Consider the following 24,671-nt stretch of genomic DNA (forward strand, 5'->3'; position numbering starts at 1 on the left):
CAAAAATACCAGGATGTAAGGTGGGAGGTTTGGCCCCAAAGTTCAAGTACATGGAAGTGTCAAGTACTGGAAGTGGGATGTGACTGATGAGTCCTTAAAAACGTTCTTTTTATTTATAGGTCTCTTGAGCTGGTACTACTATGTGACTATGCCAATGCCAGCATCCACCTTCACTATTGCTGTGGGGTGCTGGCAAGAAGTTAAACAGCAGTCTTTCACAGCCCCTGTCCAGACAAACATTGAGTTTTCCTTGCCATCTTCACAAAGTGATTTCAGGTGGGTGTCTAGAATATTGTTGAAAAAAATGAACTCATTTTTTCATATGGGTAGCATTTTTGTTTACTCTGTGGAAAGTAACAATGAGTCATGTTAGTACAGGAACTTGTTTAATAGGAACAGAAAAATCTTGACAAGAGAACAATTCCAAAGGCAGTATTTCATGGGTAAGGGTGTGGTTGTTTCTGTGTGAAAACAAGCTGCTTGGTGAGCAATACGGTTAATAAATTCCAATATCCTCTGGATTTGCATTCTACATCCTGTATCTCATAACACTTTGCCCCAGCAACACCCAGGTAATCCTTTGTTCCTTACAATGCCTGGCTGGAAGATGTTTGTGTTACTAGACTTGATCTATTCTGGATAGCTAATACCCCCTACTACAATATGGCCTCTTACCTGTTTTTTTTCTTGTCCAGTCCCATACCAGAGTTAGAACTGGCTTGTGCAGTAGCTTGCCTGGGTTGGTGTATACTGACTGCATACATTAAAGACCTGTTATAGTAGTCTCATAAAATAAAGTTAGACCAATGATTCGTTTCAAGTGAAAAATACCCTGTTGTCTGGTACATGCAGTGGCTACTTAGCTCTCTTTCTCCAAACCCACAGTTTTATTATTTTGGATACAACTACTCCTCCTTCCAGTCTAGTCATAGAATATGACTAGAATAGAATAGAATAACCAGGTTGGAAGAGACCCACCGGATCATCGAGTCCAACCATTCCTATCAAACACTAAACCATGCCCCTTAGCACCTCGTCCACCCGTGCCTTAAACACCTCCAGGGAAGGTGAATTAACCACCTCCCTGGGCGGCCTGTTCCAGTGCCCAATGACCCTTTCTGTGAAGAATTTTTTCCTAATGTCCAGCCTAAACCTCCCCTGGCGGAGCTTGAGGCCATTCCCTCTTGTCCTGTCCCCTGTCACTTGGGAGAAGAGGCCAGCACCCTCCTCTCTACAACCTCCTTTCAGGTAGTTACAGAGAGCAATGAGGTCTCCCCTCAGCCTCCTCTTCTCCAGGCTAAACAACCCCAGCTCTCTCAGCTGTTCCTCATAAGGCCTATTCTCCAACCCCCTCACCAGCTTTGTTGCTCTTCTCTGGACTCGCTCCAGAGCCTCAACATCCTTCTTGTGGTGAGGGGCCCAGAACTGAACACGGGATTCAAGGAGCGGTCTCACCAGTGCCGAGTACAGAGGGAGAATAACCTCCCTGGACCTGCTGGTCACACCGTTTCTGATCCAAGCCAAGATGCCATTGGCCTTCTTGGCCACCTGGGCACACTGCTGGCTCATGTTCAGTCGCTGTCAACCAACACCCCCAGGTCCCTCTCCTCCAGGCAGCTTTCTAGACAGACTTCTCCTAGTCTGTAGCACTGCACAGGGTTGTTGTGTCCCAAGTGCGGGAGCCAGCGCTATGACTTGTTAAACCTCATGCCATTGGTCTCAGCCCAGCGGTCCAGCCTGTTCAGATCCCTTTGCAGAGCCTCCCTACCCTCCAGCAGATCCACACTTCCACCCAGCTTAGTGTCGTCTGCAAACTTGCTGAGGGTGCCCTCGATGCCTTCATCCAGGTCTTTGATAAAGACATTGAACAGGGCTGGACCCAGCACTGAGCCCTGGGGAACCCCACTTGTCACTGGCCTCCAGCTGGATTTAACACCATTTCCCACCACTCTCTGGGCCCGGCCATCCAACCAGTTTTCCACCCAGGAGAGTGTGCGCCTGTCCAGGCCAGAGGCTGACAGTTTCCGAAGCAGAATGCTGTGAGAAACTGTGTCAAAGGCTTTACTGAAGACCAGGAAGACCACATCCACAGCCTTTCCCTCATCCAGCAGCTGAGTCACTTTGTCATAGAAGGCGATCAGGTTAGTTTGGCAAGACCTGCCTTTTGTGAACCCATGTTGACTGGGCCTGATCACCCGGTTCTCTTGCATGTGCTTCATGATAGCACTCAAGATCACCTGCTCAATGACTTTCCCTGGCACTGAGGTCAGACTGACAGGCCTGTAGTTGCCTGGGTCCTCCCTGCGACCCTTCTTGTAGATGGGCACAACATCAGCCAGCCTCTAGTCCAGTGGGATTTCCCCAGTCTTCCAGGACTGTTGGAAGATGATGGAAAGGGGTTTGGCCAGCACATCTGCCAGCTCCTTCAATACCCTTGGATGAATCCCATCTGGCCCCATAGACTTGTGGGTGTCTAGTCGGGCTAGCAAGGCTCTGACCACCTCCTCTTGGATCATGGGAGCCTCATTATGCTCCTCTAGCTCCTGGGTTTGTACACAGATGGAATGACTTTCTTTACAATTAAAGACTGAGGCAAAGAAGGCATTAAGTACCTCAGCCTTTTCCTCATCACCTGTCACTGTTGTTCCTTCTGCATCCAATAGGGACTGTATGGTCTCCCTAGTCCTCCTTTTATTATTTATATATTTATAGAAGGATTTTTTGTTATCTTTCACAGACTTTGCCAATCTGATTTCTAGCTGAGCCTTAGCCCTTCTGATTTTTTCTCTACACAATCTCACTTCCCTCCTGTAGTCCACCCAAGAGGCCTGTCCCCTCTTCCAAAGCCCATAAACGTTTATCTTCTTCTTGATATCACTCAAGATCTCTCTGTTCAACCAAGCTGTTTTTTTTCCCTGCCGGCTTTTTTTTCCAGAAGATGGGGATGGCTTTCTCCTGAGCTGCTAGGACCACCCTTTTGAAGAGCTCCCAGCCCTCCTGGGCTCCCTTGCCCTTGAGTACTGTCTCCCATGAGACTTCGCCAACCAGCCTTCTGAAAAGTTCAAAGTCTGCCCTCTGGAAATTTAATGCTACCGCCCTACTAACCACCCTTTTCACTTCACCTAGAACAGAAAACCCTATCATCTCATGGTCACTTAGTCCTAGGCGTCCACCTACTGCCACATCTCCCACAAGGCCTTCTCTGTTCACAAACAGCAGGTCCAGGAGGGCACCCTCTCTTGTCGGTTCATTCACCAACAAGGGAGGGTGCTCATTGTGTTTAAATTATTACAGAATAATGGATGAAGAGAACAGTAATACACAGGCCTGCAAATGAGATTTGAAGCTAAAAATTAAGTCTCTGGAGAAATACCACTTGTTTCTGTCACAGACAGAGGGATGCACTTCACATGCAAGAGAGAAGCAGCAATAAGTTTATTGATATAGGGAAAGCAATTTGACAAAATGTGATAGTAAATTAAGCAATGATTTAACTAGAGTAGATGGCAGGATACAGTTGGTTGTTTACTGCATAGAGTGTGGGGTCAAAACTGACAGGAAGACTCTCCCATTGAGTCACAAGGTTCAGAAAGGACCCCTTTGTTTGCTAAACCTCTTCTCAGAGAGGAGTCCAGGTGTGGCTGCATCCAGACTTAGCCCTGGACTTGGTCGACGGTTTATGTCTAACGGATTATATATGTGCAGTCAATCCATTACATCACAGATTTCTGCTTAGATACTACTCTATTTGGGCACATAAATTGTTGTGAAGGTATATGACTCAGTGTTTAGGAAGGATTTGATTAATCCCTCCTTCCTTCCAGCTGCAGCTCTGCATATCCTGTAAAAATAATATAAAGTAAACTTGATCCTAATGTGGTATTTTCAAATGTCTGTGGTGATAGGCTGAATTGATATCTACTGTTGATTTTTACTTAAGAAAGAAAAATGTTGGTAAAAGTTCCTTGAGAATTTTAGTAAAAATAATAGGAAAAACAAAATGCTAGGAATTTAATTCTGACTGCATTTAATATGTTTATGTTAATATGTATGAAATTTTATTTTCATGGTGGTTTGAATAGGAGTTTTCTGAATAAATACGTATTTTTGTATGGTTACTTAGTTTCCTTTATGCACTTTTTGAGCACTTGTTTTTTTGATGTGTATCTATTATAAAACCAAGGTTTAGCTAATCTTTTTAGTTATGAGTAACTGTATCAGTTCTAGTCAGACATGTAGTAATGAGTGTTTTTACAGTGCTGCATGTGTATGAACAGGTTTATGTGAACTGCCATTCTGATTTCTAGACAATATTCTCATCTTCGCATACTCAGTTGTGCACATTTCTGGTATCACACTAACCTATTTTTTCTTTGTTTTTTTTTGTTATTGTCAGATGTAATCATGTGGAATATCCCTGCCGTTTCCAAAATCCTGCTGCCAGGTTGCAGGCAGTCATTCCTTATAGAGTCTTCGCTCCCTGGTGCCTTGTGGAACGCTGCAAAGAACTTTTGCTTCAGCTAATTCCTCGGTGCCTCTCAGCTGCTTACAACACATTGGGTACCCACCCCTTTTCCAGACTTGATGTTTTGATAGTTCCTTCCAACTTTTCCAGCCTCGGAATGGCTAGGTAAAGAATTTTTTATTATCTCCTGTATTTTGTTAAAAGCATAGAATCATAGAATGGTTTGGATTGGAAGGGACCGTGAAGGTCATCTAGTCCAACTCCCCTGCAGTGCACAGGGACATCTTCCACTACATCTGATTGCTCAGAGCCCCATCCAACCTGACCTTGAATGTTACCACCTTTCTGGGCAACCAGTTGCAGTGCTTCACCAGCCTCAGTGAAAAACATTTCTTCCTATTATCTAGTCTAAACTTCTCCTTTTTTAGATTAAAACCATTACCTCTTGTCCTGTTGCAACAAGCCCTGCTGAAAGATTTTCCCAATCTTTCTTGAAAGCCCCCTTTAATTATTGGAAGGCCACAGTAAAGTCTCCTTGGAGACTTCTCTCCTTCAAGCTGAACAACCCCAAATCTCTCATCCTTTTTTCATAGGGGAGGTGATTTGGCCTTTGATCATTTTAATGGCCCTCCTCTGGACCCACTCCAACAAGTCCATACCTTTTCTGTATTCAGGGCTTCAGAGCTGGATGCAGTATTCCAGGTGGGGTCTCACCAGAGTAGAGGGGCAGAATATCCTCCCTCAACCTGCTGGCCACACTTCTTTTGATGCAGCCCAGACACAGTTGGACTTCTGGCCTGCAAGTGCACTTTGCTGGCTCATGTCCAGCTTCTCATCCACCTGGAATCGGAGCTACTTCTCCACAGGGCTGCTCTTAATCTCTTTGTCTCCCAACCTGTATTGATACCGAGGGTATCATTTTTATCAATGATCTAACAGTGTCAAATTCCTATGAATATAAAGTTGCTGTGCTATTTTTCTTAAATCAAAATTAAAACTTTACTTCTAGCTTCATTTGGGTTTACATGCTTACATCCTTTCTATGATCTTTAATTTTAGTTTTAACAGTGCTCGAGGAAGGAAAATACAAGCTCATTAGTCATGTGGGTCTGAATGTCCTCATTTGCCACACTGAAGTTCTTTTATTGGTCTGACTGATTTGAAAACTTGATGCTGCTATCATTTTGTCATGTTTTCTTTTGGCACTGATTTTATCATTGTATCTTGACAGAACAAGAGCATGTTAAAATTCAGATCTAGAGTTTATTCATAAGCCTTTTGTAATTTACATGTTTCTAGTCAAACACTGGTCTTTGGAAGCTGATTAAGACAAACTCTAAGGATTATATTATTAAGTTTTCATGAAATTGTGGAGAATAAAAAGCTTAATTAAATATTTTTGGGGTTGTTTTTACAGTATAATAACAAGTTGTGCAATGACAATAGAACTTTAGCTCTATTAGTTGTAAAGCAGTGCCTAGCAATTGAAATTCCCTATTTGCTTTTTATTTTTCATAAAAATATGGATATTTCTTAGTTGGTAAAGGGACAGTATTGGTTAATAGCAGAGAATGAAACGCTCTTATTCGTTGTTTGCTCAGTGCCAACAGTAGAGTGGCTTCATTTAGGCAGATTAAAAAAGCATTAAAGAAGTATTAAAGGCTCTGTTAGAAAGACGGGAACTGAAAGGAAAGGTGCATTCTCAAGACTGTTGAGTTTGTATTTTGACGCTCCTAGGGCAGTTGTTGAGCAGGTTTAATATTTGAAGTGGCTTCAACAAATTGCCAGTCCAAATGCTTAGATGAACCAGGAGTTTGTTTCTTTTTAGAAACTGTATTAATTCATAAAATAAGGAAACATTTTACTTAGCGCTACATGTTTTCTTTCTGATTTCAGTAGATTTTTTTTTTACAGCTTTGCTCTTATAGTCCTCCTTAGGGATAAAAGTAGAAAATAATTCTGCCCTGTAATAAAATTGTATAATTTTTAGTTTAATTTCTCTTTTTTTCTTTTTATGAAGATCTGTAAAATTTTAAATGTAAGCATTCTGTGACCCTCCTGTCATATAAGCCTCTTGCTTGTGCTGGTTACTGAGTTTTCAGTGATGCTCTTCATTTAATGAACTCCTAAATGAAAGCATCAAGAAAGTGTCACAATCCCTGGTTGCTTTTGGCACTCATCACAGACTATATTCTCTGATGCTTTGTGTATTGATTTTATTTGTAGATAACTGTGATGTAGTATACCATGTTCTTGAAGCCATTTGAAATTGGTAGAGCGGCTTAGTAATGTTGTCTGACTTGAAAGGCATGATACAAAAAGCTTGACTTAAGTCCTTATGGATCATCACTGTAATTGAGGAAAACAACTGACCATTTTACCTAGCTGTGTTGTAAAAGCAGTGACCAGTGGAACCATGAAGTAGTACAAAATGAAAAAGAAAAGGGTGAGAGAGCTATCTAGGCCAAAATGATAACACATGGTAGGAGAAATATTTAAGATTCAATTGTTGACGTGCTGCGGCTCTTTGGGAAGTTGTCAGAGCTTCCCCTGCATGTACCTTTCCCAGAATTTATAAGGAAGAGAAGCCTGCAGGGTACTGTGTTGCCAAACCATCTGTGGTTATCTGAGTCCAGATTGTGTGTTCAGAATATTGTAATTGTGCTTTCTTTGTGAAGAAGATGAGAAAAACCTGTGTTTTCATTACCCAATGCTTCTTCTAATCGCTGTCAGTTCAAAGTGATCTCTATCAGTGAATTTAAGTAAAGGATGAAAGAGCATGCATACTTCTTGATGCTTTTCATGCACCAGTTCATCGAGCCAAGCGCAATCAAGATTTTAAAAATTGAAAAAAGGAATAATTTAAGCTGTTTAAATGTCAAGCAGTATTTGAACAACAAATGAAATTATTAGGTGACTCATAATAGCTTGTTTGTTCTTGTTTCATGTGATTTTTCAACTAGAGGGTTCTGTATATATAGCAAGCTACTTAAATGGTTAATTCCTGTGCATGCAATGGTAATTAAGTAAATTACTTCAGTTAAAAGTAAGCTGTGTGCAAAACCATGTCCAAACCCACATAAAAAAAAAAGTTAGCTATTATCTTGAGATGAAAAGGATGCTGTAGTATTTATTTTTTTATCTTCTAGTCTATCTGTATAAGTATAAACATAACACAGCATGCCAGCACAAAGGAGCTGTTGTTTTGAGAATTCTAATTGTACTGCTGTCTGCCAGAGAAGGAAGCAGTCATAAATTTTAGTCATTATCTTAAGTATCAGGACTTCACAGTGCTTGGCACTTTTCTTTGTTCCTCATTAATCAATACCTTATTTTTTTAAAAAAAATCAGAAAATACTTCACTTTTATTAAGTGGAATGTTCCCCCCAAGATTTTAGACTTGTGTGAAATAATTCCAGTTTTGACATAGAGTGACCTTCCTAGGCCTTTTAATCTATCCATTCCCATAGCCACTACTGAGTCAGCTGCACTTCTCTTGAAGTCTGACAGATGCTTTATGAGAGAAAAACTCTATTTGAAAGCACGTTCATTTTACTTGTAGTTTATGTGCATCTTTTCCTGTGCTTTTTAATTTGCTATAGGCTTCTGTATGGAAATGCGATCTTGGCTGTCAATAATCCCCTCTTGCTTCCTACAGATCTTTGAAGCTGGAGAATTAGTTTTATATTAGTTTACTTTAAGTGATTCAGTATAGCTTCTCCCAAAGCTCCATGTCTTCAGTGATATTATGTTAAGATGTACATAAATTAAATTAATAAAGCATTGTGGACTGAATTCAGATAGCATAAAGCCAGATACTCAGTAGTTTCAGTAGAATTTTGAGAGTTTATGAACACCTAACAGCACTTAATGATCCGATTTTAAGTTCTCTCACTAGCAGAAGAGAGTGAATTGGAGGAAAAGGAGTAGGGAAATGGACCAGACTGCAGAGGTTCTAGAGTTCCTAATTAGATTGTTCAGGGAAGAGATCTCTGACCTTACACTATGCTGAAAGGTGTGTATCATTAATATACTTAGAGAGCTAAGAGGTTGAAAGCCAGTGATTAAAAGTAGCACCATGTTTTGGTGCTGTTAGTGATGACAGGCTTCTCCCTGAGAAACTGTCAGCCCCGTTGACATTTAAATCACAGAGTTATTTCGGAGTTGCAAATGCTGTCATGTGAGCCAGGAATTACTCATATGAACAAAACTGACTGAAAGACTCCAAATAAATAAGTTCTGTGTGTTCTATGGTTGTTTGCACTCTTCAAATCTGATAATTCCCAGTCCAGCTGTGTTGATCACATTTGAAAACCTAGAGTTTCAGAATCCGTTCCCACTGACCTACAATTCAGTTTTCTTTTGTTTTTGCAAAACCTGAAGAGACTTTGAATTTCTTGTTATTTTTCACTCACTGAGGAAAAACATTCTTTCAAATAGACATTCTTAACTTTTTGTGCCACCTGAGGCTGTGCTTGAGACCTTGACTTCTCTTGCAGTGTTTAATTGTATAAGTCCTGTGTTTTGTTTTTTCCTGGTAACCACCAAGGGCCTTTCACAGTCATGCCAATCTCTTGTGTCTCTGTGGCTTTACTTACCATCTTTCTACTTCTTCATGGCAAATGTGCTGATATTTATTTTATTCCCTTGGGGGTTGTAAGCCTTTCTTTGTGTTTAGTTGAAGTACTTTTTTTGAAACAATGATCTTTGAAGTTTTTTGTTTCCAGCAGACGTAGTTTAAATAACTTAAGATTACTGGGGTTTTTCTGTTTGAATTAGTATACTTTAGATGTACTAGTTTTGTCGTAAGTGCTGGCATAAGAAAAAAATCCAGTCACATCACATGTTGCTAAGAGCTGGAAGGGTATGAGAAAAGTGTCCCTTGGTATGTACCATGCTCTAAGTTTTTTCTTAAACAGTACTAGTAACCGTTGAAAACAGAATAATGGGATAGATGGACTTCTGGTCTTACCTAATTGGCTATTCTTATGGTAATTTTTCCCAGCAGAGCTAGCAAGTAAGTGGAACCAAAGAACTTCAGAGCAAGATACTGACATTTTCAGAACAGAACCCCAGTGTGATATTATTTGAATCCTATTTAGACGCTAAAATTAAAGACCTCTTTTTCAGGTGTGCTGGACACTCTTGAAGACCAAACAGTGTTTGATGACAGAAACACAGAGGATGTTTGGCATCTTTGTAAACCAGGTCAAGTTGTATAGCTGTCTAAATATGCATTTAGCACCTCAGATTTCAAGTGCTATTTATAAAGATCTTAGTCACTCGTTTCATCTAAATGGTCTTTGGTATTTTAAGAGGAAAGATCTCTTTCTTCAAAACATAGTATATCAGCTGAACTTTTGAGTCTTCCCAGATCATGTCACTGAAGTTGTTAATTTTTTGATTTAGAAAGGGAGAAGACAAAAAAAAGGTGTGAGTGGGGAGGGCAGGGAGGGTAGAAGGAAGCCAAAGCAGTGTCTTTCGTCTGTGGATCTGTAGTCGCCATTTATCTGATCTGTATGTATGCAGTGTTCCAATGACAACTGATAAGTCTATAGTAAAATCAGCCAGGACTATTGGAAAACGTCTGACTGTCAACATTGTTCAGTCTTGCAGAACTGGTTCAGTTTGCCTTGGCTTTACCTGGTGATTTTATGATTCTATGATCTGCATAAACTTTTTTGCACAACATTTTCTGTAGTGTTAATTTGACAGCATACTTCCAAGAGTAATCGTTAAACATGAACTCTCCTTAGTCTATTTCTATTTTTTTATGCATAACTAGTTGGTTATCCAGACAGAAATAACTATGTACAAAAATTAAAGCAAAATGTAGAAGTATTTTGTAAATCACATACAAATGAGTAAATATTGTTTATTTTAGTATTGTGGAAATGGCCTATGAATGCTGTATTGTCCATGGTACAAAGATTGCCATGTAGTTATAGAATAAATAACAGATTCACTTCGATTTACAAGGGTTTCCTTTTAAATAGTGGGTGTTCTGGTAGAAATTTTTTGTGTTTGCTAGCCTCAGACACTCTGTTGCAATGCTGCTATAAATAATAATTCAGTATGCCTGTGTTTAGCAAAGGCACTTGTGCCTAGGAAGGCCAGCAGCATCCTGGCTTGTGTCAGAAATGGTGCTAATCAGTAGTACCATGGAAGTGCTGAAGCATGTCTGGGGAAGAGCAATGAAGCTGGTGAAGGGTCTGGAGCACGAGTCCTGTGTGAAGTGGCTGAGGGAACTGGGGTTGTTTTGTCTGGAGAAAAGAAGGCTGAGGAAGAGACCTTACCACTCTACAACTACCTGGAATGAGATTGTAGTAAGACAAGTGCTGTTCCCGCAACTAACAAGTAATAGGACAAGAGCAAATGTCCTCAAGTTGTGCCAGGGAAGGTTTAAACAAGATACTTGTTTATATAGGGAAACAAGGAAATAATTCCACTGAAAGCGTTGTTAAGTATTGAACAGTTTGCCCAGGGAAATGGTTAAGTCACCATTCCTGGCATTGTTCAGAAAACATGCAGACATGGCACATTGTGCCGTAGTTTATTAGGCATGGTGGTGTTAGGCTGACAGTTGGACTGGATGATCTTAGAGATCTTTTCCAACCTTAATGATTTTCTGGTTCCCTGAATCCAGAGATTTCCCTTGAGGAATGCAGAGGGGAAGGTGTGATACTAGCTGGGGAGGTTTTTTTGAAAGAGAGGAAAAGTTGAGTATCTGTTTAAAATGTTGATATTGTTTTTAATACCAGAAAGGCAGTCAGTCCTAAAGGACACAATATTCAAAATTCACTGTAAGCAGTATGGGCTATAACTTACAATCAGTTTTGAATTCAAAGAGATTGAAACTGTCTTCCAGCCATCTAAACATTTAGTTCATTCTATTTTCCTTTAGTTTTTCCTTCCTCAAGTTTGTCACTGTCCTAGGAATTTGGGTTCCATTTTTAGTGCTACAGAATTTAATTAGAATTTTAATGAAACCAAAATGACTCTAATAGAGTGGCAATGTAGTAATTTTTATTTTTGCTGAAACACTGCTTTACTATTTCAAGAAAAGTAAGCTGTTCAAAATTCATCCTAACTGAAGTCTTAGCTATGATAGCAGTAATTTAGAGTATGTGGCTGTACAACACATGCATATGAACTCAATGGTATTTAGACATTGAGAACACTTTCTGACTCATAGCTGGAGCCTGAAGTGTAACTTGCTGCCACTGCAATCACAGTCCTTCATCAAGTTGTCATTTTGGGATCAAAAGAGGGTTTGGAGTACTTCAGGGACAACATATTTACTTACTGCCTTGTTGGACTATTAACTCTTAACAGATGTTCTTTTGAATGCAAACCTGTAAAGATAATCAAAGAAGTTCATTTGTTGATGGAAAACAAAATTTGTTTTATTCATTTTATAAAATTGCTGCAGTCAGAGAAATATTAGTACTTTAAACAAATATCAGAAACAAGATTGATTATTCCTAAATGCATGTCTTTTTTTCCCCTTCAGAGTGATATTTAAGAGATAATAAAGCAAAGAGATTTCTTTTCCTCCATACCTCTTTTCTTCCCCCTCTTTTATTTTCCTGAAAACTAAGTACATAAAAAAGGAATGTTCTTTAATTTTGACTTGCCAAATAAGCTTTCATGTACTTTGAATGGCAGTGGAAAATAAAATGGCTGCTTCTTTTTTTCATTTCAAGTTTTGTATAAGGTAGCATCTTAAGCCAGATGCTATCTAGTTTTACATCCTCATCTTCAATGACATCAATTACATTTTGACTGCTGTAGCATACTGAGAAAAGAGAGAGTAAAAAGTTAAGCACTTTGACAGTGACAAAGTGTGATGTAGAACTTAACTGCTGAAAATATTTTTTTTGTTATTATTGACTCTCTGTCTCCTCCCACTACTTAGCAGCCCAATTGTTTTGCATTATGTCTTATGACACCATAAAAATAAAAGGCAGCTGATCTTCAGGCAGCTACAAATTTTAAGTATAAAACAAGTGCCTGTGATAGGGAAAGCCTTGTGGTTTTGTTTTTTTTTTTAATTTGTGGGATATCTATGTGTTTAAAATACAGTGGGGAGAGAGGGGTGTTTATCCAATGGCTAAGCACTCAGCTATCTGAAAAACCTCGCACTTCTTTTTTTTTCTGCTTGAATATGCAAAAAAATTTATACACTAATTCACACGTAAGCCAAACATTCACAAGTTGGTTTTGATTTTTTTTTTCTTTCAGGCTTTTGTTTCACAGTCCGACGAGTTGATGATATAGCGCTTAAGGGTATGTTGTGGTTTAGCCCCAGAGAACAGTATCACACAGCTGCTCAGTTGCTTCCCCCACCAACTGGTGGAATGGGGAGGAGAATGGGGAAGTAAGGTAAACCCCATGGGTTGAGATAAAGACCATTCTACTGGAACAATGGAACAAGAGATGAGTATGATAATGATAATAATAATAGAATATATTAAAATACAACCACTCACCACCTGATGATTAATGCGTCCTGAGCAACAATTTTGGCTAGTGCAGTAGAGTGAAAACAGAATGCTGAACACCAAATATGGAACCCAGGTTGCTTATTCACCCCTTGGCCTAATTCCCATTTTTATACTGATGTTAGAATATGGAATATGTTGTTGGCCAGCTTGGGTTGGCTCTCCTGACTCTGCACCTGTATACTAGCAAAACTTGAGAAAGTGAAAAATCCTTGATTTCTCAGCAACAATAAAAACATCAGTGTACTATCAAGATTCTTCTACTAAATCTAAAATGCAGCAACTACTAGTCTATGCCAGCTGAGAACAAACATTACCTGACAACAACTAAAACAACATTATAATCATACAAAATCCAAAACACAGCAGTACTGGGAAAGAAATTAACTCTATCATAGCTGAAACCAAGACAGGTTATGAAGAATAAAAATTTACTTTAGCTTTTTTCACCATCCTTCTTACAGTGCCACAGCAATAGCTGCTTTTATACTTAATCCCCAAAGGAAGATTATTCACATGACGTATAACCACCACAGTTCAGACAACATGTCCTTTTGATTCAGTATATCTCCATGTAACACCTCTACAAGACTGTATATTGTTTTCCTTCCAATAGCAACAGCATAAAACAATTCAGTAGTCCTCTAAAACTGTGGAAGTAACTTCTGCAGCTTAAGGTGGATCGAAAAGGCTCTACAGTAATGCAAGTTTTATGCTCTGAAAAACTGTATTTTGAATGGAAACCACATTTCATCCATACTGCCTGGTGCGATCAGCAGTCAGTGCTGGACCACTCATAGATACTCAACAGACACTCACAAGGACCCAGTGATACCTAGATCCATGATCTTGTTGCTTATCATAGAATGATAGAATCACAGAATAACCAGGTTGGAAGAGACCCACTGGATCATCGAGTCCAACCATTCCTATCAAACACTAAACCATGCCCTTCAGCACCTCGTCCACCTGTGCCTTAAACACCTCCAGGGAAGGTGACTCAACCACCTTCCTGGGCAGCCTGTTCCAATGCCCAATGACCCTTTCTGTGAAGAATTTTTTCCTAATGTCCAGCCTAAATTTCCCCTGGCAGAGCTTGAGGCCATTCCCTCTTGTCCTGTCCCCTGTCACTTGGGAGAAGAGGCCAGCACCCTCCTCTCTACAACCTCCTTTCAGGAAGTTATAGAGAGCAATGAGGTCTCCCCTCAGCCTTCTCTTCTCCAGGCTAAACAACCCCAGCTGTCTCAGCCGCTCCTCGTAAGACCTGCTCTCCAGCCCCCTCACCAGCTTTGTTGCTCTTCTCTGGACTTGCTCCAGAGCCTCAACATCCTTCTTGTGGTGAGGGGCCCAGAACTGAACACGGGATTCAAGGAGCGGTCTCACCAGTGCCGAGTACAGAGGGAGAATAACCTCCCTGGACCTGCTGGTCACACCGTTTCTGATACAAGCCAAGATGCCATTGGCCTTCTTGGCCACCTGGGCACACTGCTGGCTCATGTTCAGTCGCTGTCAACCAACACCCCCAGGTCCCTCTCCTCCAGGCAGCTTTCTAGCCAGACTTCTCCTAGTCTGTGGCACTGCACAGGGTTGTTGTGCCCCAAGTGCAGCCCGGCATTTGGCCTTGTTAAACCTCATGCCATTGGTCTCAGCCCAGCGGTCCAGCCTGTTCAGATCCCTTTGCAGAGCCTCCCTACCCTCCAGCAGATCCACACTTCCACCCAGCTTAGTGTCGTCTGCAAACTTGCTGAGGGTGCCCTCGATGCCTTCATCCAGGTCGTTGATAAAGACGTTGAACAGGGCTGGACCCAGCACTGAGCCCTGGCGAACCCCACTTGTAATTATGTATTATATCAATCTGTTAGTTGTGGTTTCCTTGCTTTTCAGTGGTAAGATTGCTGCCTCTTCACAGACACAAAACTGTACAGTTCACAGTATTATATTACAGCTATCTCTTATGAGCCTTCTTTGGTTGTTTCTGTCATCTGTTCTCTATGCTATCTGACAGAAAGACTGACTTGACGGCCTTGCTAATTTAGGAAGTGATTATTGTCAAATCTTAGTAGGTAAACTGAGAAAAGTACTATTTGCTCCTATTTTTTTAAAAATATAGTAAAGTAGTAAAAAAAGGGAAAACTTGTAAAACAACGGTAAAACGGTCTTGCCTGAGTATCATTGATGACAGTGAAGATGATGAGAAGTCTCTGAAATCCATTATCCTGCTTTTGGACCACCTTGGAGGACACAAATGTAGTCATCCAGCTTTGTGTGTGCAAACTACATCTGCGTTTCAAACCAAAACCAGCTCACTCTCCAGTTGACCACTAACCCGGACTCTCATCTGGAGTCTGAAATATGTCATTCCTTACAATAAACACCTAAAGTGAGCCCCTGCTGTGGTATGTGTTAATAAACAAGCCAGATGTGTATTCTACAGTGTGAGGAAGGTTTTTTCCATGTTTGTGGTAGTTTTCCACAAAGTTTTCTTAGTGCTTTTAGAAGACAAGGTACAGTATTTACCTGTCTTAAGATGCTTCACTTCTTGGATAACATTACAAGGAGGTAACATCTCAGTTACAGATTAGTGACCAAAATTAAAATAAAAGAAGGGATATTTCAGAACACATGAATTTACTTGTGCTTTAAATATACTATTTAAATAGTCAACATTTGGTTTTTTATGAGATTAATAAGGAATATTTGCTTCTTTTGCTGTACGGCACATAAATTGTTACAAGGACCTTGGCCAGTGAGACTTGTATCAGGGTTATTAAAGAGGTAGGAGCTACACTGCAATTAGAAAAGCACTCAAAAAATTGTGTCTATTAATTAAATAAACCTTCTTAAAATTGGCTTTTTTACCAAAATTCACTTGATTCAAATGAATGAAACACACATTATGTGGTTTAGAATAAACATCATAGGGTGTCCCATTACTTTAAACTGAGGCCTTAGGTTGGAAGATGAAGCAATTCCCTCTTAATTCCCTCTTCTTTCCCTCCCTCTCTCGGCTTTAGCTACAAAAAAATGTCAGTTCTTCTTGTGTCAACTGGAGAGTTAATGGAGGTCTTTTGATGCTACTGTGGAATAGTAACTGCATGTTGTTAAACTCTAGAACTGGAATTATTGCAGAGCCTACTAGCATCATTATAGTTCAAAATGCCCAAGCATTTCCAATATAAACCTGTATTGCAGTGGTTTATAGCTGGCTGTAAAGACTTGTTCCCAGTTTAAATCTGACATAAAATGGTTTGGCTCAGGAAGAGTGTGTATGTGTGTGTGTGTACACACATTTGAGAGGAAGGCATATGGTTTATGTGTATTATATTTGTTATGTATTACACAGTTCATATATTTGTATGCCTAATTATACATATCTATGCCTGCCCTTCACATATGTATGTATATATATGTGTAGGTAATACTGATGATTTTTTTTTTGTTGCAGGAGTTGCATGGCATTTAGGAAGCAAAAGTATTTTCCCTTCAAAATTAATTTGTGTACAGAGAGATAGAATACGGAGAGACAAAAATAGTAATTGTTATTATTGAACAGTTTCTGAAATTTTGAAATAATTTTCAGAATGAATTCTCCTCTGTGTTTCCTACTTTATCTCTACCCCTCAAGTTCTTTCCTAGCAGCAGAGCTATGGCAGATGATATAAGTGCTAGCTACCTGCTGTATTTGAAACACATACTCCAAATGTCTATGCTGCTAGTACTAACAAAAATCAGTCTTTAACTGGAATGATGTATAGTGCTTTGTATTTTTGCTCCTTTTTTTTAACAATACTTGAATATGGGTTGCCCAGGGAACCTGTAGCTGCCCCATCTCTGGAGGTGTTCAAGGCCAGGTTGGATGGGCCTTGAGCATCCTGATCTAGTGGGAGGTGTCCCTGCTCATGGCAGGAGGTTGGAATTAGATATCTTTAAGGTCCCAACCCAAATCCTTCTATGATTTTATGTTTTTCATTATTACTTCTAATCCTGGAAAACGCAAGTTTCAGTACATTAAAAATAATGAAAGCTATTGAAATTGAGGGAAAGGAATGGGGTCTATGATAGAGGTCCTGATGTCCTGAGAGAGGATTCTAATATTAGCCTCACTGCCTGTGGGATCATCTTATATGGAATGTTTTTTGCAGTATGGCAATAGACGGATTTTATTTACTTATTTAGAATTTTTTTCAGAATATACGTAAGCTTTTGGAAGTGGCTTATTCGGTCTCAACAAGGTCCTACTGCAGCATGATTAGTTCAAGAAAACATTGTGTATCAATTATCGTGAGTGAGGGTGGTGGTTGGTTTTTTTCTAGGTTAAGTGGTGTTAGTTAATTTAATGTTGATTTTACCGGTTGATTTGATTGAATGAAGAAATGTGTTTATGAACTTCTTGTTTGTTTTCCTCTTCCAATAATAAATCATTTTAGGTGCAGTAGAATTACAATATAGGACTTCTCAATATTGGCTAGGTGTCAAGGTGTCTATCATGAAAACCTTTTATCTCTCTTTTTTCTGATGTTGTAAGCTAAGTTTATACAGAACCAGCAGAATAGTCATAGACAAGAAAAATGGCTTTAATTTATTCTTTTCCCCCTCTCCCAATCCCTCAAGAAAACAAAAAACAACCAATCAAACAAAGCCCTCCTCCCCCCTTCTTCAGTCCTGCAATGAGTGTTCATGTGTAGCTCTGTAAAAAAATGAAGCTATGAGCCAAAGACCAGTTACGTATTTTAGAACATATAATTATTTAGCAATAATGTACAAGTAGTGTAGCACACCAGTATTTTAAAACTATTTGTTGCTAGACAAGTGCAAACCCAGTTCCATCCCCATGGAACATGTGGTTTATGATTTAATCTGTTTTAACTTTTTGCTGGTGTTTTTGATTCAATTATCCACATATCATGTCCAAGGAAGTATTTTTCTTTTGCCCATACAACTACAGCTCTAGTCAACCAGGTTATATATGCAGCTCGTATGTTTTCTTACTTCGAGTGTACTACAATAAATGTTACGGTCCCTGTAATGCTGATGTAAATCGTAAGTAATTCCATGAAGTTCTATGTAGATTTGCCCAATATAGATGAGATCATAATTTATTTATGAAACTTAAAATTTTACAGCCAAATCCTAACAATTACAGAGATAGGTGCTCCTGTAAATATTTTGACTTTTTAGCTATTAATGAAGATGAGGTGTTAAATGCTTTTCCTAGTTCTTATGAGGCATGTTGTGATATTATTTAAAGTATAATATCTTGTGCAAGTCAACATTTCTTACCTGTGAGTTTAGAGCTCGGTACATAAAAGGCACAGTGCTTGCTCATCTAATTTATTTAAAAATTTTGGGATTCCTGACAGGGAAGAAATTTGGTCTTTTATCTGTGCTTTACACATATTTAGTCTTCGTTGGGTCACTAGTCTGCTGTGCATTAAGTCACTTTCTGTGAACACAGCAATTAAGCATCTTTTCATTGATTTTTTTTTTTTTGTCTATCAAAAACAGGGAGCAGAGATGGGATTTTCTACTACATCTGTCAGTTACAGGCATCCTGGGGCAGCCGATGGGAGAGTGAAAAGCTGTGTTGAGACTGTCTGCACATTTCTACTGCAAGGCTAGTGATTTGTGGCTCTGCTTCTTACACATAGAAAAAAAAAGATGGGGAGGGGAAGGAAAGGAGATTATCCTTTCAGTTCTTCTCCTTATCTTGATTGCAGTGCATGTGATGTCAATCTTAACAAATGTAGACTGCTGCCAGTACTCACAGTAACTATGTATATTTGTACCGAGGTGCCTTCTGCTGGGCAGTTCTGTGCGTATAGACTATGTTTGGAGAACATTTTATTTAAAGATTTGACAGAGGCCAAATTGCTGACTTTTTCTTGTTTTCTGTTGCGGGGATATCGAAACTGTCAGGAGGCAGTGTGGAGAAAAGGCATAGGCATGGTTGTGAAATAGATAAATATGTTATAAAGAGCTGTGCAGTGCTAATATGAAGGAAGATACATAGAAGTGACTAATGACTTACTAACCTGTGATGGAACAAACTAGAAAAATGTCATAGCTAGTGAACATAATCTAATCACAACCACATCAGTAGATATGTTTTGCATGTCTTAGTGAAAAAAATAGCAGATTTTTTTCCGAGCTCTCAGTGTATTTGACACCACCTTTGCAGTGAGTATTTGGATCTTGTGGTTCTACAGTGCTTTAGGGCTAGTTTCTGTTCCCAAAAATATGCAATTTCTCCAGTAAAATCTTACATAAACAAAATCTGGTAGTAAAAGCTCTAACTTCATAAGAATCACAGGGCGGGAATGCCTTTCTCATCACAGTAGGTGTTTTATTTATGTTTGTTTGGTTTTTTAACTTCGAGGCTTTCTGCAAGTACTTTATGATATGCTCATTGTCTCTGACCAAGGTAACATTATCTTCCTAGACCTCAGTTCAGCTTTTGTTCTTATTTATACTTATCTCAAGGTGTCTTTTTTAATAACGTTGCTATTTGGGATTTTTTCCCCCACTTCTTTCAACTCCTACAAGTCTGGTTTTTTCACTTTCATAACACTCACCCCCGCTAACTCTAAGCTATTGTATAGTTAAGTCTCTTTTCCTCATCTGTGTTGTAATTCACTACTGGCTTTGATCACGACCATTCAGTGAAGTCTTCCTCTGCTTAATGGTTTGGATCCTGTACTTCCTGTATTTGCTATTCTTATTCTTTGCTTCCGTAACATTCTGTCTGTTGGGAAACTTCTTTCTTGAAGGACAGTTTTATCAAATTTATAGTGTTCAGCAGCATATTTCACCTTAGAATGATCTTTTTCACTTTGACTTTTTGTTAATCCACTTCTCTCTCTGCTCAGTCCCCATGTCTGCTAGCATGGGGCTTCACAAGGACCTCAGTCGAATTGTAGTTACTGTTGATGAGAGGGAATAGACAAAACTTTCTTTAGTGTCTCATGATCCATTGTTAGTTTTTTAAGCAAAACTCATATTTTCCCCTGACTTCAGCAGCAACATGCTGCAAGCTGGTCTAGGGAGCCTTTTCCATTCTCAGTTTGGACCATAAACTTTAGGAGAATCCAGCATGCATCAAAAGATATAATTTTCATCTGTCACATGTTCTGTGCTTCTAGATTGTTAATCAGTCTGCTTTTCTAATGTTACTGTTCTGACATTTCAGTGCTGATTAGTTAAATTTGCTGCTGAATCCACTGCTGGACTGTGATTATGACCTTCAATAAGGTGCTGCTGCTACTACTGTTTGCCTAAGAATGCAGAACTCGCTTTTCAATACTGCCGCTGGCAGTTTTGTACCTGTTTTTCCAAGGAACTGTATTTCCTCTTTCTTTCTGGCTTACTTCCACCGTGTATCACTTCTAGCTACTTCACATGCCATTGTACTACCATATAATGTTACTTTAAACTTAAATAGCCTTGTGATTCCTTGGTTTGGGCAAGAGTGTTTGGAGGTGAGCATTTAGGTGCTTTACTACACCTTCTGCAGGAAAGTTTTCTATCTTTAGATGAAAAATTCTGTCTGTTTACAAAGTCTGCTGGATGGCAGAACTGCTTAGAACAGCTGAGGCAGTGTTATATCTTTGAACAAGTACATGGTTTTGGTAGATATTATAGGAAATACTGGGTGCAGTAAGTTTTGTCCTGGAGGCCTGTAAGCCTGAGAAATTTAGTCAGGCTAAGTGGAGTTCAAATAATTCATTTCAAGTCGTTCCAGATATTAGGTAGTAAGTACATTATGTCCCTGTTTCACCCTGAAATCAAGAGCTAAGTGTAGTAAACAAGTTTACAATGACACAGTGCTGAGCTAATTTCTAGTCAGCATGCTTAGTGGTATAAGTCGATAACTTCACAAATGCTTCTGGATATGTCTTTGTTTTTCTGCTTGAAAGAAAAAATCAAGCAAAATGAAAACTGGACAAAAATTAGTTTTAAAACCCCCACATTGTTACTGGCATTGATTGTGTTAACAAGTAATGTAGTGCCATCATAATAGAAGAATAGATTAAAGTAGTCAGTATGGAGACTCCTGCATCTGGATATTGTACAGTTGGAGAGATGTACTTTATTTAGTCTAGTCCACTGAGCTAAATATCCCTTTCTAAACATTGAAGCTGTTCAGATAAATGCTTATTTTTTCACACCCTTATGTTTGTTGAGGTGAAATGGTGCACAGCTGGAACAGAGGTTCCTCTCAAACTTCTTCAGGAACTAATCTGGCTTGCCTGCACCAAAGTCTCACTGAGACCTGAAGTGGCTTGGAAATCTTAAGTGTGAATGACAGGAGGATTTGCTTCAAAAATATACTGTTGGTCCAAACAAAAACACTAATGTGGGCATAACCGTTATCTCCCTGCAGCAATAAACTCCTGTCAAACTGCACTGAGCCGTTTGAATGCAAACTATGTGCAATAGTGTTTAACCATACTATTGTACATGGTAACAATATAGCATGGGGAGATCTTACAGGTGAGAAAGATGATATTATCTAAACTAAAGACTGAAAAAATGTAGGTTTCACTCAGTGTCATATGTGAGCACCGGAATGTGCCCAGCATCCAGGAAGTCTGTCCAGCAGTCTGGCATCACATATTTCTGTCCAGATGTTAGGCTCTGGATCAGTTCCCATTAAATGAACAAAATGTTTCAAGTCCTTCTATCTCCTGGGTTTTTGGCTCGGCAACCATATGCAGATTCCTGATATGCCTTCTTGTACCCTTTAGCAACAGGCAGTGGTCAGTTTTTTCCCTGTTTTGAGTGGTGAGGTTTTTCTGACTGCTCTTTGGCTCCAGATCTGGATGTCATTTTGAAGCTTTAGGTGAGCTGGCATATTGATGTCCTGCTAATCTGTGTGCCATTAACACAGGACATTCTCAGAGCCTTGTCCTTCCTATGTGTTTTGCTGCATGCCACTATGCCCAGGCATTGCTGTTCATTCTCTGTTCATGTATACTTTCGCAGTTCTCCGCAGTACACCTGCCAAAAATCAGACGCTAATGCAGTTTTATCTTCTGTGGCTTAGTTTTTGCTCTGTATCAAAGGCAAACATTCTGTTAAACATTAAAGTCTCAGGACAACTTGCATCTGTAGTGTTAAATTTGAACTAGGTTATGACTGGAAACAAGGAGAGTTTTCAACAGGACATGTATGCCAGTATCAGCCCTGTAAGCTATGGTTAGGTAAGGCCTGTGTAAGATGGGGAAGAGGTACGGAGCCATTCTAGATCCTTTGCCTTTGTCTCAGCAAGATAAAGCTGCTGATCAACAGAGTCCACAGACTTCCTGCCTGGAGAGTACACTGGTAAGTCAAATAGGCATACTCAGGAGCCTGTATAGCCCAAGAAGCTCCAGACAATCCAGAAAGCACCATAATGGAACCTGTGACTGAATACTAGCACAACAACCTGTGCCTGATGAGCCAATAATACTTGCAAAGCCGCTTGCTTAACAGCAATCAGATTGCTTTTCGCAGAATCACAGAATCACTAGGTTGGAAAAGACCTCCAGAATCATCAAGTCCAACCATTCTTGTCAACCATTAAACTATGTCCCTGAGCACCTCATCCACCCGTCTTCTAAATACCTCCAGGGATGGTGACTCCACCACCTCCTTGGGCAGCCTCTGCCAGTGCCTGATGACCCTTTCCATGAAAAATTTTTTTCTGATGTCCAGCCTGAACTTCCCTTGGTGGAGCTTGAGTCCATTCCCCCTTGTCCTATCCCCTGTCACCTGGGAGAAGAGGCCAGCTCCATCCTTTTCACAACGTCCTTTCAGGTAGTTGTAGAGAGCAATGAGGTCTCCCTTCAGCCTCCTCTTCTCTTCTCCAGGCTAAACAACCCCAGCTCCCTCAGCCACTCCTCACAAGACTTGTTCTCCAGCCTCTTCACCAGCTTCATCGCTCTTCTTTGGACTCGCTCCAGAGCCTCAACGTTCTTCTTGTGGTGAGGGACTGAACACAGTATTCAAGGTGCGGTCTCACCAGTGCCGAGTACAGGGGAGAATAACCTACCCGGACCTGCTGGTCATGCCACTTCTGATACAAGCCAAGATGCCATTGGCCTTCTTGGCCACCTGGGCACACTGCTGGCTCATGTTCAGTCACTGTCAACCAACACCCCCAGGTCCCTCTCCTCCAGGCAGCTTTCTAGCCAGACTTCTCCTAGTCTGTAGCTCTGCACAGGGTTGTTGTGCCCCAAGTGCAGGACCCGGCATTTGGCCTTGTTAAACCTCATGCCATTGGTCTCAGCCCAGCGGTCCAGCCTGTTCAGATCCCTTTGCAGAGCCTCCCTACCCTCCAGCAGATCCACACTTCCACCCAGCTTAGTGTCATCTGCAAACTTGCTAAGGTTGCACTCAATGCCTTCTTCCAGTGGTAAAGACATTGAACAGGGCTGGGCCCAGCACGGAGCCCTGGTGACCACAGAATTAACTATGCTCACCTCCAACTAACTGGAACTCTTGCAGAGATCAGTGTGTAGATGTTGCTGCATAGGCAAAAGGTGTTGAACTGAAAACTTTATAAAGACATATACATTGATATCATCCCCATGTCTAAGAAGTGTGGGATGATTATGCTAAGAAAGACTTTTGCCATGATAGCAGGAAGTAGCAGAATTAGATTTGTAAAACTCTGGAGCAGAGTCTGAGAGCAGTTAGAAATGCTAGAACTTCTTTGAGTTCAGATCAGCAGATCAGGTTAGAATGAACTAGACACTTCACATACATCTGGGCCATTGTTTGAGCCAGGTCACCTTGATCTGAGAAGCTGGTATCTTAGCTTTTTACCCTAGTATCAGTTAAAGGATATAAATGCTGGGAAAATGAGCTCCAAAAAGCTGATAAATCAGAGCTCCTGGGTGTTCCTTGCTCAAGTTCAGCATGCGTGAAGTAGTGTCTCAGTTTCTTTAGCTCCCCCATTCCTTGCACCTTTGTGCTTACTAATAGGGTCTACCAAATTGGTCAGGGGTACCATATCATAACTTTCATAGATTCATTTTTGGATGAGAGTGTCTGTTGCTTTGAGAGCAGCTAATAGAAGCAGTTTGAAGCTATGTATGGGAGAGGAAGATTTTGGAAAGTTTGGAGTAGGACAGTTATTCCTTTTTTGTATATGTTCTGGCTGAAAAGAATTTCTTGGCTGTCCTGGAGATGCCATCCTATCCTGACAGGCAAAGGTTGGGTTTCAGATGTTCATATGTGTGTGACCTCATGTCAGGGCACTGCAATCTACTTGCATACCAGACACTCAATATGCAGGAAATTGTGTGAAACAAGGAACATCTCTTTGAGCAAGAGTGTCTGTTTTGGGAACATATCAAACCTTTGCTTGTCAGATTGGCTTTCAACAGAATTTAGATTAAGTTTCTAGGCTTTGAATATCTTAAAGCCACTCTGTTGTATGGGCACAAAAACCTAAAAGACCATATAAGTTTTCACCATGATGAAACGTGGTGATCTGCAACACAGCGGAAAGCTGAAGAAAATTGTGGTTTATCTGGAGAGTTAAATGTCAGTGGGGTTGATCTAATTTTGCCAAGTGAATTCTTTCAGGAAGGAGGAGGCTGGACATACTGTACCACCTTCCTGTCAGGAGCCAGGGGAATGTTGTTGTTCATGCTTGCTTAACATAAATATTTAATACTGCACGTATTCGTAGATATATATAACCCCCCCACCCTCAA

The 24,671-nt window shown here is 40.1% G+C and overlaps 1 protein-coding gene across 1 annotated transcript in view; it reads left to right on the forward strand.

Moving 5' to 3' along the window:
- AOPEP (aminopeptidase O (putative)) overlaps nt 1-24,671 on the forward strand; it is a 187,457-nt gene that overhangs the window by 19,667 nt on the left and 143,119 nt on the right. Inside the window, exons 5-6 of the mRNA XM_069880603.1 lie at nt 120-276; nt 4,397-4,630. Coding sequence (XP_069736704.1) covers nt 120-276; nt 4,397-4,630 — 391 coding nt within the window. The remainder of the gene's footprint in view (nt 1-119; nt 277-4,396; nt 4,631-24,671) is intronic.

Source organism: Phaenicophaeus curvirostris, chromosome Z (genome assembly GCF_032191515.1).
Source record: "Phaenicophaeus curvirostris isolate KB17595 chromosome Z, BPBGC_Pcur_1.0, whole genome shotgun sequence".
NCBI classification, from domain to species: Eukaryota; Metazoa; Chordata; class Aves; order Cuculiformes; family Cuculidae; genus Phaenicophaeus; species Phaenicophaeus curvirostris.